The 21311-nt window shown below is 55.9% G+C and overlaps 1 protein-coding gene across 6 annotated transcripts in view; it reads left to right on the top strand.

Moving 5' to 3' along the window:
* Window positions 1-21311, top strand: part of RAP1GAP2 (RAP1 GTPase activating protein 2) — a 53308-nt gene that overhangs the window by 22567 nt on the left and 9430 nt on the right. For all 6 annotated transcript variants that reach the window (XM_033078127.2, XM_033078126.2, XM_033078123.2 and 3 more), the window contains 14 exons: window positions 12533-12617; window positions 14845-14880; window positions 15093-15137; window positions 15538-15570; window positions 15871-16080; window positions 16410-16513; window positions 16998-17076; window positions 18039-18092; window positions 18326-18409; window positions 19227-19327; window positions 19959-20088; window positions 20244-20399; window positions 20801-20872; window positions 21194-21280. In XM_033078127.2, the coding sequence (XP_032934018.1) occupies window positions 12533-12617; window positions 14845-14880; window positions 15093-15137; window positions 15538-15570; window positions 15871-16080; window positions 16410-16513; window positions 16998-17076; window positions 18039-18092; window positions 18326-18409; window positions 19227-19327; window positions 19959-20088; window positions 20244-20399; window positions 20801-20872; window positions 21194-21280 (1276 nt within the window). The remainder of the gene's footprint in view (window positions 1-12532; window positions 12618-14844; window positions 14881-15092; window positions 15138-15537; window positions 15571-15870; window positions 16081-16409; window positions 16514-16997; window positions 17077-18038; window positions 18093-18325; window positions 18410-19226; window positions 19328-19958; window positions 20089-20243; window positions 20400-20800; window positions 20873-21193; window positions 21281-21311) is intronic.

The raw sequence follows: 21311 nt of genomic DNA, 5'->3' as shown, positions 1-21311 counted from the left end.
GCTGCTCCTGCTGCCACCCCCATGGCACTGGGACCTGCTCCGTGACCCCTCGCTGCCCACACCCCCTCCCACACCTTGCATTGCTCCACTGGGGCCCCATCCTGAGCCTCCCACCTGGATTCCAGTGGGGATTGGTTGGCACAGCCAGGGGTGGTTTGCTCACAGGGGAGTGGAGGAAGGAGCAGGGTGCTGGCGGTGCTGGAAGTGTTGGGAGAGTGGCCCAGGTGAGCGGCTGTGCATCCTAAATCTGGCTTTATTAGTGGTGCTGCTGATGAATGGTGACATTTAGCTCACTGATTTACTAGTAAAATTCAGAGGATCTGCTCATGCTGCAAAGACTAATTTCCTCTGCTGATTTGATCTAATTTAATTGGATGGTGAAATCTTGGAGCTCATCTCTTCAGGAGGCCTGTGTTCACAGGGAGAAATACCCCAAATTATCAGGAATACAATTTCCATGTAATTGTGCTGCTGTCATGGCCATGACTTCCTCGTTCTGTATCAGCTGTGCTGTAGCTGATGCTGCCCCCAGTTACCACCACACAACCAGGCTGCTGGGCAGGAGGAGCCCAAAGGCAACCCACTTGGGCTGTCTCAATTACAGGAGAGAGTTTGGCTCATAGCCAGCAGCACACAATGGATGGGAGAGGTGTACAGGAGGCTCCTTGTACTCACAGCTTGCTTTGTTCCTTGATGAACGACTCTTGGAAAAACCACTGGTGTGTTCCTGTGTTGATGGCATGGTCAGTGTTCCAGGCTCTGTCACTGATACTCTTGGGTCACTGCTCTTTGCTGGTCTCTGAAAGCTCTTGGCCTGGCTGTGGCTCAGCTCTAACCCCCTCTGGAGCTGGTTGAGTGTGTCTGTCCCACACGGCTCCACTGGGATGCCATGGGGACTGTGCCCTCGAGCAGGGGTGTGCAGGGAGGAGCTGCTTCCAGCACCTTCCTCAGCTCTGCTCCTCAGCATCCTCTGCCCAGGGCAGGGGGACAAGACCCACCTGACCTCAGCTGCTTTCTGCAGCAAGAGTTCTTTTTGTTTGTGTTCTGTTGTGGCTTTGAGCACTCTTCCTGCCTCTTGCTTGTGAGGGGAAATTGTGCTGGGGAGAGGGGCACTCAGCGACCCTGCTTGGCCACGGGCAGAAGGTCGATGCTTGGCTGCACTCATCACAGGACGGGCTCTGGATGGGGCGAGCCCATGGCCTGTGTGCTCCTCCTTGAGCTCAGCACGAAAATTTCTCCTTTTGTGCACTCCAAGCCTGCTCCCCTCGGAGGAGCCCCAGCTCCAGGGCACAGGAGCCACCAGGGCTGGGGCACTGCTGTGCCAGTGTGGGTGGGAGCTGGGGCTGGGGCTGCCCCACATCGATCCCATCTCTCAGAACGCCGTGCTGCCGGTGGCTGCTGGCGTGTCTCGCCTGTCTCACACCGTTTCTGGGGAGATAAGCTCACTGTGCTCTGTCTCTCCTTGCTTCATGGAAGCGCTGGCTCTGTGCTTTCCTGGGATTTCCTTCATGTCTTTCTAACTGAAGCCATAAAATAAATTTCTAATCAGATTACTTGGGGCTAGATGAAATGTAATCTAAAGCTCTATTTCTTGTGGTACTTCTCTCAAAGTGGATGTCCTCTTATCCTCCTCCTGCAGCACCGATTGAAATGCTGTAATCGCTTTCTCCCTCGTTTGCAAGCTCCCAAATCCGTTTCTGCCGTGCCAGGGAAATCGGGATGTGGCTGCTCCTTTGCAGTTACTATTTTGGGGTTTTGTTGCATTGTCTCCTTTAGTTCCTCCCTGGTTCCCAGTGCTCGGTGCTGGTGCAGCTGCCCCATCCCAGCCGGGCAGTGCAGGGGCCGAGCTCGGGTGGGAGATAGTGGCCAAGGGGCTCTGGGTGGATGTCTGGGCAGTGCCCGAGGGGCTCTGGATGGTGGGGAAGGGCCAGACGGATCTCTGGGCTCCCTGGGCAGCTCAGGCACGGTGCAGGGATGGGCAGGGATGTGGCAAATGCCTGGCATAGCTCGTGTATTTCTGGCACTGCCCCTCGTCTGCGAGGGAACCAGAAATATCTCGTGCCCAGGGAGGCACGGAGGGTGACAGGGACGGGTCCTGCTCTGTCTGAGGAGGCTCTGAGTATCCAGAGCTGGGCTCAGCCGTGCCTGCAGCTCAGGTGTGAGCAGGGGCTGGGTCCTGTGCAGGTGGAGAGGCCCCTGCAGGTGGCTGAGGAAGATGGATGGGCTGCTCACCTATGGGGATTTCATCTCATAGCAGCTTCTATACAAAAGCCAAAGTTATTACGTAAATTAATGGCCTTATAATAATAATAGTATTAATAGCGTCATTTATTCATGGCAAATTCAGTCCTCCGCAGGACAAAGGCTCAGTCTTGTCCTGCTCTGGTGTTTTCAGATCCTCTCTCTCAGCAGTGTCCAGGTGATGTGTTTATCACGGTGTGTAATTGTGCTGACCTGCCGTGCACTCCCTCCAGCCCCTCAGGCTTCCTAGCTCGCTGCCAAGCTGCTTTCTCTGGTGCAAAAATGTCAGGGCATTCTCCAAGAGATCTGTATTTCTTCATAAAGCAGGGGCAACTGCTTGCCCTGGAGGTAATTTAGTGACTGAAGGGGTGATACTGATGTTTTAAAGGAAGGATGGAGACTTGGAGTCTCTTGAACTGCAGCGTTCTTTCTTAGGAGATGTCCTTTGGGACACCTGGAGAGCTCCTGGGGGTGCTGGGCCTGACAGGGCACCCCATTCCAGCATTCAGGGAGGTGCTGGATGCTTTGGAGGCATCACTGCAGGAACGGGGGGCTGGGGGAGCTGGAGGGGGCGAGGCACAGGGGAGAGCTTCCAAGTGCCCCAGCCCTGCCGCCCTGTGTGCCTTCCTGGGCACCCCTGCATCCTGCCCTGCCCCATCCTGGAGCAGCTGCCACACAGCAGAACCTAAGAAATGCAGGTTCTGCAGGTCTGTCACAGCCAGAGGTGATGTCCTGTGGAGCAGGAGGTCCTGGCTCCTAGGAACCCCCAGCCCACCTCAGCCCCTCACCATCTATTATCATTCCCTCAGCCTATAAATTACAAATCAGCTGTAGTAAGTCCAGATGCAATTATTTCCATTGTGGTCTGGGCCGTGTTTGGGTGGAGAGGGAACCTGGCTGAATTTCTGCTCAAAGTGTTTGTCTATTTCCAAACAGGAGAGAATTGAACATCTTTAAAAATCAATACAAAGCCACTCAGCATAAACCAAGAGGAGATTAATACTTAACTTGCCTGGAAAAGGGGAGGGAAGATGTGGAAAATGTCTCCAGAGATGGAGACTCAATGAAATTCGAATCTGCCTGTTTAATGTGAGAGCTAAAGATTTTAAATTAACCCCCCTCCCCCTCCATTAACTGGAAACTAATGAGGTGCTTGAGAATTGGTGTAATTTGGCACAGAAATAAGATCTAATTTTTTTTCCTATGCCTGAGAAATTTGTCATACTGATAGCTTCAGCTTGAAGGAAAGCAGACAGGTATTTTCTGCAGGAAGAGATCTGTTGATCCACCAAAAACTTTATTGAAAAGCTTGGCAGTGCAGGTGGCACTCAGGTTTAGCAGGATTCATTCCTCTTACCCACTTATGTTCTCTCACCACCATTCAGAGTCTGGCATCATCTGATGTTGTTCTGAGGAGAGAGAAAAATGCATTTTGGAATTTTTGGAGAATGAGTTTGATTTTCTCCTGCGAGGAAATGGATACCTTGACACTTGTCTGCTGGAATTGCTGCTGCCTCAGTCTCCCCAGGGACCTTGAGATGTGGTGAAATACAAAAAATACTGATCTTGGGTTCAAGTTTGGGTCTTGACTCTCTGGAGTGCTCCGTGTGCTCGGTGTAGGTCAGGATGGGTGCTGTGGTGACACTGTCTGGTTCATCCGGGGTGAATTCATGTGGTGTGTTGGCAAAAATAACATCACGCCTGTTTTTATCTGGTTTACAGAAAGAGATTACGGTGATGATAGGGATTGTGTTGCTGTTGCATTTAAAGAATCCGTTTGATTAGAGATTCTGCTGAAACATTTAGATAGAGGAGGTCAGACCTGAGGTTATGTTGATCTTAAGGGTGGTAGACAGGAGGGTGGCAGGGAGGGGAGGTGGGCGAGGCAGGCAGGACGCGGCAGCAGCGGCTGTTCCCTGCCAGATGTGCTCTGTGGCCTCTGCAAGCTGTTTCTCCTGAGCAAACACATTTATTACAGGCTTTGCCAGGGGAGCCCCATGCATTGTTAATGATTGACTGCCCCAGCTGGGGGTTTCCAGGCAGCTCCCGCTGCGTGCTGGGCTCCTGCTCTGCGGGTGAGGACCAGGGGTCCTTTCTCACCATCTTTCCTTGGGAGTTGCTCAGGTCCGGCTTCAAGGGACGGTGGATGTGGCTGCCTGCGGCCGGTGTGTGCCCTCCAACAGATTCCTGCTTGTGGCAGGAGCAAACCCAACCCCCTGAGCTGGCTGTGACCCTGTGTGCCACTGCTCTAAGGCCAGGCTGGTGAAACCCACCCAGGGTGGTGGGCTGGACCAGATGCAGGAGCATCCTTTTGGCTGTTCCTAATGCTGCAGGGATCCGGAGAGCCGGCAGGCTTTGGGCAGGTGCCAGTATCCTGTGCTGGGTGGATGTTTTCATGTATGATCTCACACCTGCTGGCAGCAGGGATGGGGCTTTCATCCCTCGGACTAGGAAGTTGTTCAAAGTGCTGTAGCTTGTCCCGTGTCTAGTTCCTGTGAAAATTAAACTGGCATAGAAGAAAGGTGAGATAAGGGGGCAGAGGGACCTGAGTGTTTTATCACCACGGCAACAAGCACTTCCAGGGAAAGGTGCTGAGGTGAGAAGTAGATAATTTACAGTTTACTTAATAAAAAAAGAATTCATTTCCTGAGGGAGCAGTGTGTCAGCTCCCGGTGTGAGGGGCCAGGCTCGAGGCCCCGTTTTGTCCCGGTGCTGCAGCCGGGGCTCGGGGGGAGGGATGCTCGGCCCGGGCTGGACCAGCCGAGGGTCCTGCGGGGCTGGCTGCGGTGAGGAGCCCGTCTGCGGGGCAGGAGCGAGTCCTCCCTGTGCGGGGTTGGAGGGGCTGTGCTGGCACTCGCCCCGTGAGGAGCCCGGGCTGTGGCTGCCGGGAAAGCCTCGGTACCGGGCTGACCGGAGGCTGTGCCGGCCGGGTCCCCGGGCCCGTGACGTGCTCGGAGCCCCGCCCGCCCGCAGAGCCGGCCCGGGGGTGTCCGGGGGGCTGCGGACACACCCCCGGCCCCCGGCCTGAGGGAGGGGGGGCAGAGCTGCCGCCATTCCGCAGCCGCTCCCGCGGGGCTCCGGTACCGGCCGGGGCTCCGGTTCCGGCCCCGCGCTCGTTACCGGCCCCCGCTCGTTACCGGCGGCGCGGGGCGCGCGCGGGGCGGGGGCGGTCGCGGCCGTGGACGCGCTGCCGCCCCCGCCGGTGCCGGCGCTCGGTCGGCGGCGGCGGCAGCGAGGATGTCCCGGGCGGGCGGCAGGACGCGGTCCCGGCGCGCGGGGGTGCGGGCGGCCGTGGTGCTGATCGGGCTCCTGCACCGCTCCCGGCAGAGCAGCGAGAGAAGGTGACGCCGCGGGCGGCGGGGAGCGCTCGGTACCTCGGCCGGGCAGAGCCGGGGGGACGCGGGGCCGGCGGGAGCGGCGGATGGAATTGCCGGGCGCGGGGTGCGGGCGGCGGTGCCGGGAGCTGGGAAGCACGCACCGGGATAACCGTGACCCGCTGTGCGCTGTGTGCCCGAGCGGTGCCGGGGACCAGGCAGCCGGTACCGGCACAGCCGTGACCCGCTGGCGATGCGCGCTGGCAGCGGTGCCGGGCACCGGGATTACCGGAATCACCGTGGCCGCTCGGTGCTGTGCGTGCCGGGGCCGCGCTCCCGGGCCAGCAGAGCCCCGGCCCCGCCGCTGCCGCTGCTCACCCGGCGGAGCAGCGCGGTCCCCGGGGCCCCTCGGGCTGCCGCGCCGGCGGAGCTGCTGTAGCTCGGCTCCGCAGCTTTGTCTGCGCCGGGAACAGCTGACAAACGGTTTCATCTTTCATTGCCGAAACCACGGGCTGTACTTGGTGTCCAACTTTGTGCCGTAGGAAGCGGCCTGTTCGCAGGGCTGTGCGAGCTGGCATCTGCTCCGCGGGCGCCGCTCCCCCCGCTCCGCACGGGAGCTGCTGCTGGCCTCGCAGATTGACCCCGCGCTGAGCTCTGCGCGCTGCCCCGGGCACGGAGCTCTCTCCTCCAGGACTCTGCTGCTCTGGCAACTTCGGTGTTAAAAATAGTCAGAAATATGCACCCGAACCTCACAGTGTGTGTACCTCTGGTTCAGGGTGGGAGCAATATGGGCACTGCTGCAGGCTGAGGGGTTTTTGTTTCTTTCTTTTTTCCTGGTTCCGTTTGTGATTTTGTATCAATCGTGAATGAAGAATTGATTATTTGGAATCATTATTGTAAAATATTCTCTCACTCCTTAATCTAGAAGAATGAAAAATCAGAGTGAGGTGACTGGGGATGAAGGGTTTGGTCTGCCTGCCATCAGTTGTGGATTGCAGGGTTCGTACCCCATTTTTCAGTGCTGCTGGCATGGGGACTTTGCCTTGGACAGCTGGTGCCATGGCGAGCAGGATTTCAGGGATGTGGTAAAGACTGAACACTGGCGTTCCTGGGGAGTTCCTCTGTCATTTGCTGCTTTGGGATATTTTCTTCTCCTTTGCTGGGGTGTTAAGTAGATCATCAAAGCAGAACAGTTGGAAAAAACCAACCTGCAGGTCCTGGATGAGCAGCAGTAATGGCTGGGGGTGACCTGGAGTCCCCTCTCCTTTTGTGTGTGGTAGAGACCCCTCCATGTCTGGGGACTGTCTGAGTGCAGAGAGATGCTGGTAGGGGCCCAAATGATCCTCTGGATGTTGTACCCACTGAAACTCATTGGCCAGCCCTGCATTAGCCTCAAGGGCAGGGAGTCACACCGAGCCAGACTTTGCCAGAGAGTTGTCCTTCCCCCAGGTACCAGGTTTCTATGAATGAGCTCAGCATGACCCTGGAGTACTTAGAAAAAAACCTTGCTCTGAACTCACACAGGAATCTGCCCCGTGATGTGTGAAGCTGGTTTTCCCTTTTGTTTTTTCTCCAGTATCATGTTGTGCACAAAACGTCTCAGTGCGCCTCTTGCTGTGGGGTTTACTGAGTACAAGAACCACACAGACCTCTCAAGGGGAGAACAAGACCCTGAGGGGTTTTTTTCTGTCTGCCGTGGACTGAGGAGCCTCCATGGGAGTGATTGCAAGAATTCAAGCAGTGCTTTACGGTGGTTGTTTCATCTTATGCAAGCTGCCAGGGCCATCAAAGTGACATAATCTGCAGGAAAAGGAAGGGACTGCTAGCGGCATCGTCAAAAGGGACTCTGTTCCTCCACCTGCTCCTATTTGCTTTTTTCCCTCCTACATTCGGTCTTTGTTCTGCATTTGCAATTGAATTTTGCTTTCCATGAGCCATATGCAAGCCTGGCAGGATCAGTGGCAGCTGCAGAGTCTGTGGTGGCCCATGTCCCTTCCTGGTTAGCAGCCCAGCAAAGTGCAGCACAGCACACCAGGCTCCCCTGGCACAGCTGGGTGATGCTTACCTGCCCCTCCACCTGCAGCTTTCTTTCCTGTGCCTCCCCTGCACGTCTGAGCTGGAGGAGAGGAGCAGGGAAATCTGAGGGGGGCAGCTGCTGGGGGCTCCTCCTTGCTCCTGTTTTGCTCTGGGATTTGGAACTGTATTTCTATCTCAGTGAATTTCCCCGACTGTCCCACATGCAGGTGAGGTGATGCTCGGGTGGCTGTGCTCTCCCAGGGCAGAGCTGGTGGGTGGGTGCCCTGGTGTGGGGCACTTCTGCACTCACAGCCTCCCTCTGCCCTTTGGCATCAGCCCCGTGGCGTTTGGAGACACAGGTTTCTGGGAGCTGTTCTCTGCAATTTGCAAATTATTGAATCAGCTCAGAAACGGCTGCCCAAGGCTCCTGGCTCGGGTTTGGCAGGAATAGGATCAGACGAGCCTTCTGGTCTGAAAATGTCTGCAAGTGCTTGGCTGATTTACCCAGATCTGCAGGAAATTGCCACTTTCTCTGTTCCTGCAAGGGAGAGTAGGCAGCACATTTTGTGAAACATTCAAACTTCTTTTCACCATTACTTGCATATGGAGCCTCGCTGGCCTGGCCTGGCCTGGCCCAGGGGGAAGCCCTTGGCCAGTGGGAAGGATTCCAGTGTCTGTAGAGGTGCAGGCAAAGTCAGCTCCTCACGGGGCCCTTCCCAAGCAGGACGGGCTGGGTGGTGCAGCAGGGACCCCACGGCCGGTGCAGGCAGCAGGGATCCTGCCTGCTGCTGGGGCGCCCTGAACTGTTCCACAATGTTTATTTGCTCTTCCAAGGGGCAATTAAAGCCAAGCCCAGTTAAATGTCACCTTTCTCTGAGTAGGGCTGTGGTCCTGCTCCGAGGACAGTGTGTGTGCAGGTGCAGGCTGGCAGTTTGCAAATACAGAATTTATTGCAAGAAAGGTAGATGAGAAAATGCTGCACCTTTTTTTTTTTTTTTTTTTTGCTGACTCTCAGGCTTCAGTGTGAGAAGGCAGCAGTGCTGAATAGGGCCAGGCTGAGCAGGATGTAACAAGGTAAATCAGTTTCTAGGGAAGATGTTCCGTGGCAGGGGCTCTGCCCGAGGGTCTGGCAGCTCTGCAGCACCGAGTGCTGGGGCTGGACCCCGTGTCTGGGGGGGATTCTGGAGCCCCACAACTGTCTGACACCGGTGGGAGCCTGCAGCAGTGCATGTCCTCTGCTGATGTCCTCCCTGGGATGAGTGATGATGCAGCGAGATCTTGCCTGCCTGGCATCCTGGGATTGGGTGGAGAGCTGCTCAAAGTCAGGGCAAGGTTCTTCATTCAGGCACTCACTGCAGATTTCCAGGTGTAAACTCACAGCAAGGTGCCCTTGTCTGTGTTGCAAAAAACCCACAGTTTTGGTTGAGGGTTTTTTTTTTCTTTGCAATTTGTGAACAGCTGGCAAGGGCTCCTGGCCGCTGCTGCTGTGCCTGGTGTCATCAGGTGCTCGTGTCCCAGGAGCCAGGGGTTGGTCCCAGTTGTGTGGGGGATGGAGAGGGAGGACGAGCAGCCTGTGCCCCATTCCCACTGTGGGCAGAGCTAAACCCAGGCAGGGGCAGGATGGAAAGTGATATGGAAACACTGTCCCCTCTGAAAACTTATGAGACTGGGCATGGAATATTAAACAAACTAAAAAGGAAGCAGCTGGCAAGGTGATGCCCATCAAGGATAAAAAATGATGAGTCCAAAAATAGAGGCTGTTAATTTACAGGAGAGTCACTGCTGACCTTCTCAAGGATGAGGCATCTGACAGGCAGAACTTGTTGCTGCAGGAGTTTGGTGCCTCCTTAGGCCTGGTTTGATCTGTGGAGTTAAGCACAGGCACAGAGGTAACCCGGGATGCTCCCATCTCGTTTGCTGGTCTTGTCAGAGGCAGAGCCAGACACAAGTTGTGGAGCATTTCACCATGTCATATGTTGATATCTCCCCACCTGTGATTTATCAAAATGTACTCTGCTGATTTAGAGCCTGTCTGGGAAATAAATCAGAGGAGGTGGGATGCATTAGGGGATTTTCATTAGGCTTAAGAGAGTGTGAGGGAAGTGTGCACTGGGAGTCAGGGTCTGGATGGGAGCGCTGCAAGGGTCTGGGCAGCCTTGGCTCTGTGCTGAACAGGACTTTTCACTCAGAATTTCAGTATGTCTGTGTGTCCTGTATTTGCCAAATACAGGATATTAATTTGAATGTGCTTCAGGACTGTGGTCAGAGTTGCTTTAAAGAGAAAGACCTCACCTTGCTGTGTTGGGAGCTCACCAGTGCCCCTGCTTCCCCCCCAAAATAAAGGGGGAAATCCCCATTGTCTCTGCCTTTGGAAGGAGCCAGGAGCCCTTGGCAGGTGGGATTTGGCTCCCTGAGAGCTGGCAACAGGTCCCCCCGAGCACAGGAGGGAGCTGGCACGGCTGGGGTGATCTCAGTGTCTGTTCGGAAACCCTGCAGTCGGCCCTGCCATAACCGCATTAAGGTATTTCCTTAATTAGATTTACTAAGTATGCAGGATTCTAATTCTCTCTTTCCCTTCTCTCTTAATTTGCCTAATGAGAAAAACAAAGAAATGAAATTATGGAAGTGATGCCCACGTTTCCTTCTGGAGAGGCTGGTGTCCAGCTCCGGAGGATGCTCTGGCCCATCCTGTGCTGGTGTCTGGCTGTGACCAGGGGACACGGGGCAGGCAGAGCCCCTGGTACCTGCCAGGTACCCCCTTAGGGAGTGAACTCAGGGAATTTTGGTTATGTTGTCAGTGCTGTGTGTCTCCTGTGTGCCAGGCAGAGGCGAGTGTGGGGAGCTGCCCGGTGTCCCCAGTGCCCGTCCTGGCAGCTGTCACCTCAGCCGTGCCACAGGCTCTGCAGACACCCTCGGTGCCAGCTGGGCACTGGGTCACTCTGGGGCTCCAGGGTCGCTGCAGGGGGATCCCCGAGGGCTGTGCACAGACAAAGACATCCTCACCTTCCTCCCGGTTCATTTATCACCCCCTGGGGGCGATCGGTTTGGGGAACGGGCCGGCCCTTGACCCCAGCGCTGACAGCGGGCTGAATCATCGGCGTCCGCGGTTGGACTTTAACAAAACAGATTCACAGCAGAGACCGCTCCGAGCAGGCGCTGGGGATGGGCTTGTTTTGCTCTCCCGGAACTGCAGGAGCAGTTCCAGCAGTTTGGCCCCAAAGAAGCAGCCAGCATGTGACAGAGGAACATGTTGTTAAGTTGGGTGATTTTATAATACTTAGAATATGATGCTATGGCAACCCACTACAAATCCCAGATCAAATCAAATTATTTGTGCGCATCCCTGTAACTTTAATCTTTTCAAAGTCGTGTCTGTTTTATGCCTTTGAGGCCACTGTGTAGCTGAGTGCAATCAGGCAGAGCTCAGGGTTCAAAGCAAGGAGAGCAGAGGATGAGTGCTTTGCTCCAGATCAGGCTGTGCTTTAGTGTCCTAGAAAGTCAAAGAGCAAACAAGGAAAATCTGTCATCCTCGGCATTTTTCAGCAGTAGAGACATGGTGAGGTTGTGGAGAGCAGAAGGGGAAGGAGCTTGATAAACAGTACGGGTGGGCAGGACAGGAATTCTGCTTGCCCCACATTCTCCAATTAATTTCTTGCATTGACAAACTGGAAGATACCAGGATCTGAAATGAGGTGTAACAATGTAAATTTAACCTGCTGTGATATGAAAAAGAGAGAAAGAAGATTTATTTTGGTTCAGTGTAATGTGAAACATCAGTTCTTGGTCTGGATTCACGTCTGGACACAATGCCGTGGGTGTTTCCCCCAGTGCCCGTGGCCGAGCCCACGGTGCTGGCACGGCCCAGGTGGAGCCGGGATTGCCCTGGCTGTGAAGAGGATGATGCTGCTGGTCCCACTTTGCCTTCCAGCATCCCTGCTGCCTCCTTTCTGCCTTCCCACTTCATCCCCGCAGCATGTCCATGGCTCTGCTGAGGAGGGGCTGCAGGCACCGCAATTCCCCGTGATTGTCACCTGCTGTCACCAACAGCGGGGCTGGGCAGGAGGGGATGGCAGGGCAGGGCCCGCGGTGGGGCTGGTGGCCAGGGAAGGAGCTGGCAGAGCTCGGGGTGCCCCCGGCAGGAGCTGAGTGTTGTGGAGGGGCCCCGGCAGGGATCGGTGCCGGTGCCGTGCTGCGCTGAGCGGAGCCATCCCGGGGCGCGCTGCCATGGGAACCAAACCTCGCTACCGAGAGATAAACAGTTGGACATTTTGGCCCGGTTTCTGCAGGACTAACCTGGCAGGGACAAGAGGAAACTAAATTAAATCTCAGATTTTCTGACTCCCGGAGGAGCATCTGGCAGTGCTGCGGCGTGATGGCGTGGCTGCCTGCCCGGGAGCCGCCGGGCGAGAGGGATGGGAATTTTGTTCAGGAGAGGGCTGAGGTCGTACTTTTCCAAATCTTAGGGGACTTTTTTTTTTTCTTTTTCTGCGGGGGGTGGCTGTCTTGACAGCTCCGTGATACAGGGGCTGCTTTCCACTTTCCTGGGGTCTTGCACCTTCATGATGGCTCTTGGCACTTCCAGATCCGGTGCCAGGTGCTGTGTTGGCAAAGGATCTCCCAGCTGGGTGTCCCTGGGTGTCCCTGACCCTCCTTTGCTGTCAGAAGGCTGCCGAGCCGCAGGTCCTGCCCTGGAGGGGATGGGCTGTCACACAAACCCAGCCCTGCTGTCCCCGCACCACCAGCAGCGCACACGAGGACTCGCAGCCCACCCCGGGCACGGGCTCTTCTCATGACTTCTGTCACCTTCTCACACTCTGCTGCGCTTTTTCTCAGATTCCAGATGTACAGCCTGCTGCCCACCACGGCTTTGCCAAGGGAGATAGCCCTTATCTCCTCTTATCTGCTGCCTCGTGCGCTGGCTCGGGGCGGGGGAGCTGACATGCCCGTGTTTGGTTTTCCAGGAAACAGGAGCTGCTGAACAGCGCGGATGTGCCGGTGGCGGAGCGGCCCCTGTCCCCGCCGCTCACGGCCCCGCCGACCATGAAGGTGAGAGCTGGGCTGGAGAGCTGGGCTGGTCTGGAGACCCGGGCTGGGCTGGAGAGCCGGGCTGGGCTGGAGAGCCGGGCTGGTGGGAGCAGCGCTGGTGGGAGCAGCGCTGGTGGGAGCAGCGCTTCCAGCGCAGCGGCTGCCCGGACCGGGGCTGCCGGTGCCGGAGCAGCTGTAGGTGGTGCCTGGAGCTGAACCCGTTCCTCCATCCCCCTCCCGGCCCGGCCCGCTCCCGTTACACAACCGAGCCCAGCAGGGCCGAGTCTGGGGGCTGCTTTTCCTCCCAGCAGCGCTGCCCGGCACCGTGCTGTGCCAGCATGAGGCGCACACCGTGTCCCCGTGTCCCCGTGCCCCGTGTCCCCGTGTCCCCGTGTCCCCGCCGTCTGGGGCTTCACATGCCGGGCTGCGCATCCCAGCGGGCACCTGCCCTGCAAACCCTCCCCTGCTTCCTGCCCAACCTGTTCCGGGCGCTTGGCCTCGAGGGGAGCCACCCTTTGGGACAACACGACAGCTGTCCTGCTGTGCCTCTGGCTTGAGGAAGCATTACCGGGGCCGGGCAGGGGCGGCCGGGCCGGGCTCTCGCTGGGTGCCCGTGACTCTCCGGCTGTGTGGCCGGTGCGGGTGGGGTGATGCCAGGAAAGCAATAGAATTCTTCCAGGGCTTGCTGCTGAATGCTCCGACACCTGGGGAGAGTGCTGGGGAGGGCTGCAGGCACAGCTCTGTTTGCTGCCCTCCGTTCCTGGCAGTTCTCAGCTGGTGCAGGGTTTTCTTTTTGGTGCTTCCCCTTGTGGCCCGGCAAGGCTGGCTGTAAGCAGCACAGCTCTCTGAAGGGCACACACCGCTGCATGCCCTGCTCAGCACCGGGGGCACTTTCGGTGGGACTCACTGCAGTCCGGTGCCACAGCGGGGTCAGCTCCGGTAGAACAGGACCTGAAACTATCCAAGAACGTTTGTGCCTGGAGATAAACAGAATCCAAACCGAGCTCAAACTAAGGAAAAGACGTTTTAAAGAGCATCCAGGTATGGGCACAGAACTGTCTGAGCCGGGGTTTTTATTTTTGACTTCTGCAGGGGAGGTAGGTGAGGATGGGCAGGGTCTAAAGCTGGAAACAGCCAGGGCATGTCCAAGCCACAGCTGCCCCACCTGACTGCTGTAAATCCGACCTTTGCTCACCACAAATATTAAAGGGGAAAAAAATCTCAGACTTTTCCTTTGATTTTCATTTCTTCATCCCCTCCCCTGTTTTTTCATCTATTTTTTTGTCTTTTGAGAAATTCAGTCTATTCTAAGAGTTCACTAGAAGTCATCCCCCGTGCCTTTCCCATTGTTATCCCGCTCTCCCCTCGGGCTGGCAGCGCCGGGCCGGGAGCGGAGCCGGGCTGGGTGGAAGGAGGGCCGAGAGAAGGGACGGGGCGGGTGTGCCCCGCCTCCAGAAAAACCACCTAGGGTTCACTGGGAGTGCCGCGCTCACAGCCCTAGTTTGGCTGGGAAATTTATTGGTGTGTACCTGGCGGCAGGAAGGGCTGGGAGAGGGATCAGGACTGTCCAGCACGTCCAGGGCTGCACCAAAGGCGTGCTGCTCCTCAGAGCAGCTCCAGGAGCACAGGACACCGCCAGGAACGGTCCCCGCTGGGCAGCACAGGTAGATCAGGGTGGGAGCAGCGTTACCTGAGGTTCCCGTGGCCGAGGGAGAGCCCATCCAGGCCCTGGCAGCTCTCCTGGATGTGGGCTGTGCCTCTCTGGTTGGGTCCTTCTCCCCGAGCCTCTCCCCGAGGGTGCAGAGCACTCACCTGTGCGTGGTGGCTGCAGCTCCTGCCCTGGGCCCTGGCTCTGCAGCCAGGCAGCAGCACAAGCAGGGTTTCTAATTGGAGCAGCTGAATAATCTCTTTATTTCCTTTGGCACATGGGGATTAACCCTGCACTGGGCAGCCCAGCACAGCTGGCAGCAGCTTCACCAGTGCTGCTGTGATTGAGAGAAGAAATGGTTCAAGACCCCTGATCAAACCATGCCCAAAGCTCAGCATTTGAGGGGGTTGAGGGCATCTGGCAAGGGCACCTGCAGCAATGCTGAGCTCCAGACTGGGCTGGACGGGAGCTCCTGGTGCTAATTTCAGGGAGCAGGACAGTGCTTGGGGTGGGGTCCTGTGTCCCTGCTGTCAGAGGTTTGGACTGGCTTGCCTTGTGTCTGCTTTTATCGAAAAGTAGATTTCCTTCTTTTCTTTTCAGTCGGCAGAATTCTTCGAAATGCTGGAAAAAATGCAGGTGAGCAGCAGGGTGCATGCCAGTAACTGGGGATGTTTGGCCCAGCAGAGCCCCCGAGGGCAGTGCTGGAGGCTGCCAGGAGCAGACCCCACCTCCAGCCTCTTGGCATGGAGGGATCTCCATGTAGCAAAACACCCTCGTGTTGGTGGAACGACCCCCTGTGTTCCTAAAAGCATCTGCATTATTTGATGCATTGATTTTGTTCTAAACAGGCACCAAAACTGGAAGAACAGAAGTCTGGGAGCCAAAAACACAAGGTTGGTTGATTTTTGTTCCTTGAGGAGAACTCTTCAAGTGTCCCCCCCTCCTCTCAGAGGTTTAATGTGATCACCAGAGATAGTCACTCAAAGGGCTGGAAGGGATTTAGATGTAATCTGAAGAGAAGGCAGTGATTGAAAGGCAGAGATGGGTGCCTGTAAATCCCTAATCCAGCCTGGTGTCCAGAGCGGTGCATTTCAGCTTCCAGGGGTTGGGGTTTGCACTGCGCTGGGGAGCTGCAGTGGAGGAACTCCCTCTAGGCAGGGCATTGATGCCTCCCTGCCAGGGAGCAGCAGGAGCTGGGGGCATTCCTTGGGCTGGGTGGGCAGGGATGGGGTTTTAAGGGACAGCTGCTGGGGAACAGATGGTCATAGATGGTGTTCTGGTTCCTTTTTCCAGGAAGACTACATCCCATACCCCAGCATCGACGAGGTGGGTGCCCTGAACCCCCTGAACACCTGGGGAATGCCTTTCCAAAATTGCTGATGGCAGAGGAATTGGTGGAGATTCTGAGAGGAGCTGCATAAAGCATGTTCCCCCCTCCCTGCCTTTGTGGATTTTGACTTTTCCTCAGTTGCATGTGCCCACTTCTGTGACAGAGAAGAGGTCTCAGAGAGGGGCTGGACTTGTCAGGGCTGGGGTCTGCTGGAGTAGGGGGGTTAAACAAGGGACAGTGAGCTCTGCACCCCACATCCACACCCCCCTCCTGCCTGACCCCTCGTGTCCCTGCAGATCCTCGAGAAGGGCAGCCCATACCCGCTGATCATCCTGCCCCAGTTTGGGGGCTACTGGATAGAAGACCCAGAAAACCTTGGCACGCCCACCTCGTCTGACAGCAGCATCTGCGAGGAGGAGGAGGAAAACCTCAGCCCCAGCACCTTTGGCTACAAGCTGGAGTGCAAGGGAGAGGCCAGAGCCTACCGCAAGCATTTCCTGGGGAAGGTGGGCTCCTCACTCATGGCACTCAGAGCTGCACACCTTTGACTAAGAAAACTCAGTTTGTGAGCAAAATGGGCAAGTTCCCAGCATGGCAGTGATGGCCACACGTGTGGCCTTTGCCCCTGGCCCCACAGCCACGGGTCTCCTGTGACACCCTGGGGACATTGGCTCTGAGCTCCTGTCTCTGGCTCCTGCTCTCAGCCCTGGTGCTGGCCAGGGGGGCAGGTGTGTGGGTGCTGGGGGGTGTTGGGATGGCAGGTGAGTGTCCAGACAGTGTCCTTGCCATGGGCGAGTTGTTTCCCGGCTGCTAACGTGCTGTTTTCTATTTTTAGGATCATTTAAATTTCTACTGTACAGCCAGCAGCCTCGGAAATCTGATCCTTTCTGTGAAGTGCGAGGAGACAGATGGCACAGAATATTTAAGGGTTATACTCAGGTATGGGGAAAAAGAGCTTTGTTTAACAAAATATTCTCTCTTTAGGAGCCCCTGGTTCTGTTTCTGCAGCAAGTGCTGCATGAGCTGCACTGGCAGCGTGTGGAGGGGTCTGGCTGGGATGGGAGGCAGGGCAGAATCCCTGTGTTTCTGTGCTGGGACTGCCTAAACCTGATAATGAATGTGAGACTTTGATCTGTTGCTAAACCTGCTGGAACTGAATGTAAACCTCTGTGGGTTTAATCCTCCCTGGGATAACACCAGTCACATCCCTCCATAAGCTGACAGGACACAGCATGTCTGAACCATTGTGTCATTTCCCTCCAAACTATGAATATTTTAAGAGCTGCAGAGATGAGAAGTCAAATTGAGCCTTTGCTCACTAACCAGGCCCCACAAACACAGCACAACAGGGTTTCCCAACAGTGGGTGTTGCTTTGCTGTAGACACTCTGAGATCTGTCTGCTCACTGTGGTTTCTTTGCTAGGTCCAAAGTGAAGACGTTGCATGAACGGATTCCACTGGCAGGATTCAGCAAACTCCCAAGTATCCCCCAGATTGCAAAGGTGAATTGCCTGGCTTGGCTGGAACATGAGGCAAAGCCTGTGCCAGTGCACATCAGGAAGTGTTGGGATGTGTTAGGCAGCACTGGGATGTGCTGGGCAGTGTTGGGATGTGCTGGGCAGCGCTGGGCAGTGTTGGGCAGCACTGGGCAGTGTTGGGCAGCACTGGGCAGTGTTGGGCAGCACTGGGATGTGTTGGGATGTGTTGGGCAGCACTGGGATGTGTTGGGCAGCACTGGGATGCGTTGGGATGTGTTGGGCAGCACTGGGATGTGCTGGGCAGCACTGGGATGTGTTGGGATGTGTTGGGCAGCACTGGGATGTGTTGGACAGCACTGGGCAGCACTGGGCAGTGTTGGGCAGCACTGGGATGTGTTGGGATGTGTTGGGCAGCACTGGGATGTGTTGGGCAGCACTGGGATGTGTTGGGCAGCACTGGGATGCGTTGGGATGTGTTGGGCAGCACTGGGATGTGTTGGGCAGCACTGGGCAGTGCTGGGCAGCACTGGGATGCGTTGGGCAGCACTGGGATGCGTTGGGCAGCACTGGGATGTGTTGGGATGTGTTGGGCAGCACTGGGATGCGTTGGGATGCGTTGGGCAGCGTGTGCTGGGCAGCGCTGGGCAGTGTTGGGCAGCACTGGGCAGTGTTGGGCAGCACTGGGCAGTGTTGGGCAGCACTGGGCAGCAGTGCCTGGGCTCTCAGGTCAAGGGGCACGTGGGTGGTGCTGTGTGCTGGCCCTGCTGTTGGTTCCCTGCTGATCCCAGGCAAGGAGAGGCAATGGCACTCCTGTGGTGTGGAGAGACGTGGGACTTGGCTTGCTGCATCCTCAGCCAGGCCATGGGGCAGCCCAATGAGAGGATGTGGAGTGGGAGCTCGTGCTATTGCAGGCTGTATTTGGCTTCTTTATTCATGAAGTTTTGGCCCAGGACCTGGCACTGACTGCTCTTTCCCCTTGCCCACAGGCCTTCTGTGACGATGCCTCTGGGCTGAAGTTCAACCCGGTTCTCTACCCCAAGGTGAGGTAACCTGCCCAAGTTGGTCGTGTGTTCTGCAGGGACACTGAGAAAACACCCAGGGCCACTGCTGGAAACTTCTTAGCCCAATTATGTGGGAATTTGGCTTCTTTCCGCCTTCCCTCCCCTGGTGTTGTACCTGCTGCAGTGGGCTCTCCTCACCCCTCACCATGGATCTTTTGGCCATCACATTTTGGACCACCAGATGGAACAACTGGCATTTTGCTTCCCTGCAGGCATCCCAGATGATCGTGGCTTATGATGAGCATGAGGTCAACAACACGTTCAAGTTCGGTGTGATCTATCAGAAGTTCAGGCAGGTGAGTTGTCCCCGTGCTGCTTTCGTGGTCCCTGTGCACCAGAGATCCACGAGCACAGACCCAACTCTGACGTGAATCCTGCCGTGTGCAGCACCTCGTGTCACTGGATGTCCTCACTGACTGTGCCTCTCATTGCTCGGATGTTTTCCCCACTCATTAAAAAATTACAGGATTGAAAAGCTCAGTATGGAAATCAGCCCACAAGCTGCTGTAGGGAAAAGCGGATGTGAAAATGGATTTTAGCAGGCGTGGTATTTTAATCAGATATAAGTTTAGACAGCTAAACTATGTTTGTCTGCAGGGACTGTGGGCTTGCTGAAAATGCTGTCATTAGCAGGGGGACTCTGCATGGGGAGCGCAGAGCTCACACTCAGAACTCATTGAGAATTACTCTGACAGGCACTCTAATTATCTTACATATTGCATTTTGGGATGGATTGAGTGACTCATGCAAGACCGTAATTAGGGTCTCATTGTTTGCAAATACAGCAAGTGAGATGACGAGGGATTTTCAACAGAGGATTCTCTTCTGGTTTGGTATTTCCCAGATCAGGTCCTTGCTGGGGCTCAGGACAGGCTCTCAGCAGCTTTGCCCTGGGCTGTCCCAGGCACTGGGCAGGCTGTGACAGCCACGGCTGGGGCTGGGGGCTGGTGGTGGCCAGCTGGGAGCAGAGGTGGGGAGCAGCCTGTGGCTGTGCAGGACATCATGGAACAAGGGGCTGGTCATCCCAGGGACCCTGTGGAGGAAGCTGGACTGGCAGGGGGTTGGACAGGCAGGAAACTGGGGCTGTCAGCAGATGCACCCTGTGTTTTGCAGACCCAAGAGGAGGAGCTGTTTGGCAATAACGAAGAGAGCGCTGCCTTCAAGAACTTCCTAAGTTTTCTGGGAGACACCATAACTCTCCAAGACTTCAAAGGGTAAGTTAGATAAAAAGGATGATTTTACAAATGCATTAACAAGAGACCATGTCATATGTAAAAATATCTACGTGTGAGAACAGAAGTCATGTCGCTTATGAGCGGGATGTGCGGAGCAGAAGCAAATATAGCTTTGGCTTGTTTTTCAAAGCTGGGGGAGTTAAAAAAAATTTGAGCTGCCAAGAGAGAAAAACTTCTTTTCCTGCAGCTTTGAGGTTGTGATAAAATCTGGCTATATTCAGCCCTGGGTGGAAGGAAGTCTGTGGAAATGTGCCGTGCCCGGTGTGGTGGTGCAGCCACGGGTGCTCCAGGGCGGTCACTGCAGAGCCCACGGTGTGGGCAGAGACCCCCATGCTGGGGAGGGATGGTGGGGGCACAGCTGCTGCCATGGCTGTGGGCAGCCCTGGCTGGCCAGCCCTGCGCTGTGGGTACCCTGTGTTTCAGGCTGGTGACAGCGATGGCTGGTCACAGCACATGACGCACGGTTTGTTCTTTGCCATTTGCTGGCTGCTAGATAAAGATAAACGAGCTGGGCTGTTCCCTCAGCCTGTCCCCGACAGCCACCGGTGCTCTCTGTGAAGCTTTCAATTAATATCTCTTGGTTTCTCTCCGCCTTTGCCTTGATCTCCAGTTTTCGAGGAGGCCTGGATGTCAGCCATGGGCAGACGGGAGCGGAGTCTGTGTACACGGTGTTCAGGGACAGGGAGATCATGTTTCATGTCTCTACAAAGCTGCCTTTTACTGAAGGAGACACACAACAAGTAAGAGAGATGAGGTTCCTTGCACAGAAGAGTCTGAGTGGGGATGCCCTGGCACTGTGGGGAGCTCCCTGGCTCCCCAGCCTGCCCTGGCACTTGCTCCTGCAGGAGCAGAACCCCCTGGTCCTGCTAACCCAATGCTCTCCCTGTCCCTGTAGCTCCAGAGGAAGAGGCACATTGGCAATGACATCGTGGCAATCATCTTCCAAGAGGAGAACACACCATTTGTCCCAGACATGATTGCCTCCAACTTCCTGCACGCCTACATTGTGGTGCAGGTGGAAAACCCCGAGGGGGATAACACGGTGTACAAGGTGAGGCAGTCCCCGTGTCACCTGCCCGGCTTTGCTTCTGCACCTTGTGACGAGGGCACGGAGGGACAGGACAGCGGGGATGGCAAAAGGGAGGGTTAGATTAGAGATTAGGAGGCAGTTCTGTGCTCAGGGATGTAGGCAGTGTTAGGCCTGGCAGGCACTTGTACCTGAGTGCTGAGCACACGTGTGCACACATGTGCTTTGTGTGCACTGTTACATGATGCGTGTGTATGTCGGTGCAGAGAATACATGTTTGTAAAACAGCTCATTTGTTAAAGAGTTTTGGTGGTCCTCAGTGTTTGAATGTGCCTTGGAGCAGTCTGAAATATCACCTGGTGTAGGTGGCACAACCCCTGTTGTCCTGCTGCACCCTGGGACAAACGTGTCTCTTGACCCCTCAGGTGTCGGTCACAGCCCGGGAAGACGTTCCCTCCTTTGGTCCTCCCCTGCCGAGCCCACCAGTGTTCCAGAAGGTAGGACCTGAGAGGGAAACATGTTCCAAACTGTAAAAAAAGTAGATGTTTCCATGGCTTGGGGAAAACAGGACTTCTGGGATTGATGTGCATTAATCTTGGTTTCCATGGGTGAGTGGCCATGCACCACACATGGCATCACTTGAGCAAGGCAGCAGCAGTGGCTCTGGTGCTGGGGCAGAGCACCTCAAACCCATCTGGGGTTTTCCACCAATGATTCCACATCTGCTGGGTGCTGTGAGCTTGGGTTTTGGGTTGTGGTGCCGGAGATACAGGCTCTTAGAGCAGTGAGTGTTTCCCACCTTGGTTCTCCCCCTGCAGAGCCCCGAGTTCCGGGAGTTCCTGCTGACCAAGCTCATCAATGCTGAGAACGCCTGCTGCAAGTCTGACAAGTTTGCCAAGCTGGAGGTAACGCTGCTGGAGCAGGCTTTGGGAGTTC

The sequence above is a fragment of the Catharus ustulatus genome, chromosome 22, assembly GCF_009819885.2.
Source record: "Catharus ustulatus isolate bCatUst1 chromosome 22, bCatUst1.pri.v2, whole genome shotgun sequence".
Lineage (NCBI taxonomy): Eukaryota > Metazoa > Chordata > Aves > Passeriformes > Turdidae > Catharus > Catharus ustulatus.
Note: the sequence above shows the minus strand (reverse complement) of the source record. Positions and strands in the feature narration are given on the sequence as shown.